General features: G+C 43.8%; 1 protein-coding gene across 1 annotated transcript; it reads right to left on the reverse strand.

The window, feature by feature from the left end:
* Positions 1 to 211: 211 nt before the first annotated feature.
* On the reverse strand, positions 212 to 4,405 carry LOC6558206 (carboxypeptidase N subunit 2). The gene is made up of 2 exons (XM_001985548.3): positions 3,917 to 4,405; positions 212 to 3,214 (listed from the first exon to the last, which is right to left on the reverse strand). The coding sequence occupies exon 2, from the start codon at positions 3,069 to 3,071 to the stop codon at positions 783 to 785; it is 2,289 nt and encodes a 762-aa protein (XP_001985584.1). The 5' UTR covers positions 3,072 to 3,214; positions 3,917 to 4,405; the 3' UTR covers positions 212 to 782.
* Between the last annotated feature and the right edge of the window lie 388 nt (positions 4,406 to 4,793).

A 4,793-nucleotide genomic window follows, 5' to 3' on the forward strand; every position in this document is an offset into this window, starting at 1 on the left:
GGTGAAATTGTTGTTTTCAGTTTTCAAAGTAGTTTCGCTTTGCATATATTTTTTACGATATTTGCTTAAATTTGCATAAATTTTTTCACTAACTAATAAATACATAGTCGTTGCTTACAAATAATTTCTTGATGCTTTAACAATAATTGTTTGTTGTTTAAATAATTTAAATTAATCTTACAAGTGACTCTCAGTGCTTTGTTGTGTTTTTTGTTTTCTTTTCTTTTGTTTTGTTTAGTTTTTAAATTAATTTACAATTTATGGCTTACGATCTAAGTAAATACAATTTCGCAAGGAAAAATGAATAGTAGTAGAAAGACAGTAAGTAAGTCAGTGCTAGAGATCGCATTAAGTTTTCTTTTCTTTTCTTTTCGTTTTCCTTTTTTTTGTTGTTTTTTGTTTTTTGTTTTTGGTGCTATTTACAGAACAATAGAGTTTTTCAAAGATTTCCTTATGTGTTTTAAGTAACTTATGTCTTAAGCAGAGCTCACACGTGTAATCGGATGAAATTCAGATATTTTTCATGGCATACTACAAAAATGTAACAAGAATTGAAATTGAAATTTGTTTATCGTATTAAGACTATAAGAATTTCATACATTGTAAGGGGTACTAGAATGGAATTAGTCACGTGTAAACTCAGCGCTTTAGTGTCTTGTGTGCTCTACTACTAACATTTCTTGTTGTTGTGGGGCATTTACAGAATTTGGCATCACAGTTGGCAACGCGACGAGGAACTAAGCAAAAATGCTCAGCTGCCTGCGACGATAGTGCTCCGAGGATCAGTGCGTGAATTGCCGCAAGGTGTTCGTCGCTGGCGTTGGCCTGTGTTGCAAGGAGCGCCTGCCCGTTGTGGCACAGAGCCCGTTACGCAGTGGCAGCGCCGGTGGCAGCGGCGGCGGCGTCGGCGTCTTGCTGCGACCCATCTGCTCCAGGGGCAGCGAATAGTGCGCATTGCTGTAGATGTAATTGGGATCCATCATCTCGCCGAGCGGATTCTCGTTGTCAAAGTCGCGTTCGCGCTGCTTGAAGTGCTCGTGTGTGATGCGCAGCTGTTGTGGGGCATGCACCAGGGGCACGTCAGCGTACGAATAGCACGAATCAGCCACAGTCGCTGTGGCAGCCAGAAACTGCGGCTTCGTATAATGATTCAGCTTCGATTGCTGAGGATGCTGCTGCTGATGTGGCAACTGTTGCTGTTGTTGTTGCAACTGCTGCTGCTGCTGCTGCTGTTGATGATCCCGGTTCATTGTTGCCGTCTTCATGTGTAGCACAAAGTTGGCGCTGTCATCGATGCTGCCGGCGAGAGCCTTGTTGTTGTTCAGCTTCTGCTCAGTGTGCAACAGTGTGGCAGACATGGCAGGCACCTGCAGCTGCTGCAACTTGTGCTGACCGTCGCCGGAATTCAAATCGTTGATGGGCATTGGACACATGCCATAATGATGATGTGCAGCAGCAGCAGCCGCAGCAGTTGTCTGATGTGGTGCGGTGTAGGTGTTGGGGAAGGTTGAGTGGATGCCGAGGGAGCAGGGATGATGCTGGAGACGGGACATGTAATCCTCGTCGCAGAAGGTCTTCTGATATTCGCGCTCCTTGCGACCCAGCGCCGAGTTGCCCCACAGGCCACCCTTCAGATACTCACGTATCTTGTGCCGGCAGCGATACAGCACCAATGCCAAGGCAGTTATCGTTGCCGCAGATCCCACGAGGAGCGCACCGATCAACGCTTGCTTGCGTGGATCGCTGTGGCTGCAGCCCATCAGGGTGGGATTCAAGTGCTTCAGCGGCTCACCACGCAAACGTTCAGGAAACTCGCAGAGCAGCTGATCCGTCAGCTGATCCTGATCCTGGCTGGCATTCTTGGCGACCAGCAGATTTCGCAGCCACATCACGCGGCAATCGCATGACAGAGGATTCTCCGATAGATCCAACGTGGTCAGATCCTTCCAGGGGAACAGACCCTCGGCCAGGGAAGTCAGAGCATTCGCCTTGAGCACAACATGCCGCAAGTGGGGCAAGCCACTCAGCGCACCCTCCTGTACCTCGACGAGCATTTTGTTCGAGGACAAAGTCAGAGACTCCAAGTTGCCATTGGCTGCAAAGGCACCGGTCATGATGCGCTTCAGTTTGAGTGCTCCATTGATGTCCAGTCGCTGGAGTTGCTTCAGACCCACAAAGGCACCTTCGCCAATTAGCTCGAAATCATTTTGGCCCAGCGACAACTGCTCCAGACGCACCAGGTGACTGAGACCCGCGGTGGGAATTTCGGCCAATCGATTGTCGGAGAGATCCAAGATGCGCAGCTCCTCGAGGCCAAGGAAACTGTTGTGGGAGATGTTCTGCAGACTGGCCCCCTTCAGTTCCAGCCTCGTCAGACCCTTGAGATCCTGAAAGGCGGCGGCCTGAATGCTCAGCAGGGAGTTCATGCCCAGGTAGAGTTCAGCCACGCTGGGCATGGCCTGAAAGATGACCGGATCGGGCACCGAAGTCAACGCATTGTCGTCCAAATATAAAATGCGCAACTGTTTGAGGCCATCGAATGCCTTTGGATCGAGGTAGCCAATGCGATTCTCGCCCAGATTCAGCTCCTCAATCTTGAGCAGCGGCGAAAAGGTGGCCTGATGCAGCTCCGAGATGAGATTGCCCCGCAAATTCAACACCGTCACAGCGGAGAGTCCCATGAAGGTCTTGTTGCTGATCTGGCCAATCTTGTTGTGGTTCAGATGCACCTCCTGCAGCTTCTTCTGGTAGGCAAAGGTGCGCTGTGGTATCGTCATGAGATGATTATGCGACAAATCGAGGAAAGTCAACTCCGCGTAGAATTGTATCGAGGAATCGATCGTTTTGATTTTGTTGCTCTTGATGACCAATCGTTGGATGGATGGATTCAGAGCTATGGGCAACACGTCCAGCTGCCCCTCGCCACACTGCACCACCAGAGTGTTGTCATCGCACTGGCAGCCGGGCGGACAGTTGGCCAAAGCCTCTGTTTGACTCGCCCAGCTGACGATGAGAATAATGCAGATGCTCCACACCCAGTTGCAGATCAACTTTTCCTTTAGTTTCTGCATTTTTCAATTGCTTTTTCTTCTGTTGTCTTGCGTGGTTTTCCCCGATTTGTGGTTAATATCGCCCTTATGGGTGTGTTTGTGTATGAGTGAGTGTGTGTGTGTTTGTTTTTGTGTGTGTGGCTGGTCTCTAGTTTTCCATGTTGCTGTGGGTGAGAAAATAGAAATGGAAAAACTGTTTGTTAGCAAAATTCGAAACTATTTTTAAGAGTTTAAATTCAATTTTAAGATACATATTTCTACGAAATTCTCTATTTATTTCTATACTTTTCACTATTTTTAACAATTTATTTTTACGGTTTCCCTTTATTTATATCATTTATATTTTTAATTTTCTTAGTTTGTTTTCTCGACTTTTAACGATTTTTTTAATACATTTTCTTTTTATTTATATCATTTATTTTCTTATTTTTTTACGTTTTCTTTTTATCTATGTCATTTGTATTGTATTTTTCCAATTATTTTTCTAGACTCTCTCATTTTATTTGATTATATCTTTAATGCTTTTAAATTCCTTGCTTATCGAGTTATCTTGTTTATAATTTATAAGTCATATATTTTTTTCTAAACATTTTATTTTTGAAAGGAAATAAGTTTTAATTGTTGCTTTGTATTTTAATTTTATATTCTATATTGATATCTTAATTTTTCTGTAGATTTTCTGACTATTAAAAATTGTTTAAGTTTAAAAATGCAGACTTATTAATTTGAATATTTTAATCTACTTTTTACTATAATTTTAACATTTTGTTTATGTCGCAGTGAATGATGAATTACTTTAATTTGATTTCAGATTCATATTTTCACAACACTTAACAATTTGTGCACTCTTTGGTTGTAAAACTTACCTTTTAATCTTTGGATTGTGCGCAGCAACCATTTGTTGAAGTTTGCAGCACGATTTCGAAAATGATAAAAACAAAAATAAATTTGTTTTGGGTGTTTTCAGCCAATTTGAACTTTGTTTGGGTTTTAGCCAAATGCACTGCACTTTTAATATTTTTGTGATAAACTCAAAGATTCACATGCAGCCAATTATATTTATTTAGCCAATTCATAACTTTTGTATGGGTTTTGTGTGTGTTTTTTTTTTAAATAAAAAATATTTATTTTTTGTTGTGTGATGTTTGTGTGTATTATTTTGTTGTTGTAGATGTGTGTTTTTGAAAATCGTGCGCGATAATCCAGTGGCTCGCTTTGCTGCACGCTTCAAGTTGTTGTCACACGGCGTTTGGGTTTACGTTCTTTTCATTTGTGGCAAGTTTGGGCCAAACTAACAGAGAGAGTCAGTGTTAGGCTAGTAAACAACCGAACACGACGAAGCGACGAACTACACTGATTTTGCTGAGCGAGCAGCGCACTGACGACACCTCGGTCCGAGTGTTTTCAGCTGCCGACGACACAGCTGCAGGCAGCGTAGATAAACACCACAAAGCGCGGCCTTGCATTGTGGTTGCTGAGAGAGAGAGACAAAGAAAGAGAGCAAGAGAGCGCGAGCAGAGCAGCAGAGTGGTGCACAGATAACGCAGCTGAGAGCAAACTGGTTCTGAGAGCAACCGACGACGCCGCCTCAAAAACCACTCAAACCAACTCACTCATTTATCTGAGCGCGTTTCGGGCTCTCCGCCGCTTCGCTAATGCAATTGCAGCACGACGACGAGGCTTAGTTGAGGCCGGGCTGCCATCAACATAAACACGTGGAATGAGCGTTGCGGCCAAAACCAT

This window comes from Drosophila grimshawi, unplaced genomic scaffold (genome assembly GCF_018153295.1).
Source record: "Drosophila grimshawi isolate 15287-2541.00 unplaced genomic scaffold, ASM1815329v1 contig_44, whole genome shotgun sequence".
NCBI classification, from domain to species: domain Eukaryota; kingdom Metazoa; phylum Arthropoda; class Insecta; order Diptera; family Drosophilidae; genus Drosophila; species Drosophila grimshawi.

Excerpts from the sequence above, each read along its gene's own strand:
- LOC6558206 (XM_001985548.3), bottom strand. The coding sequence starts at position 3,071 with ATGCAGAAACTAAAGGAAAAGTTGATCTGCAACTGGGTGTGGAGCATC.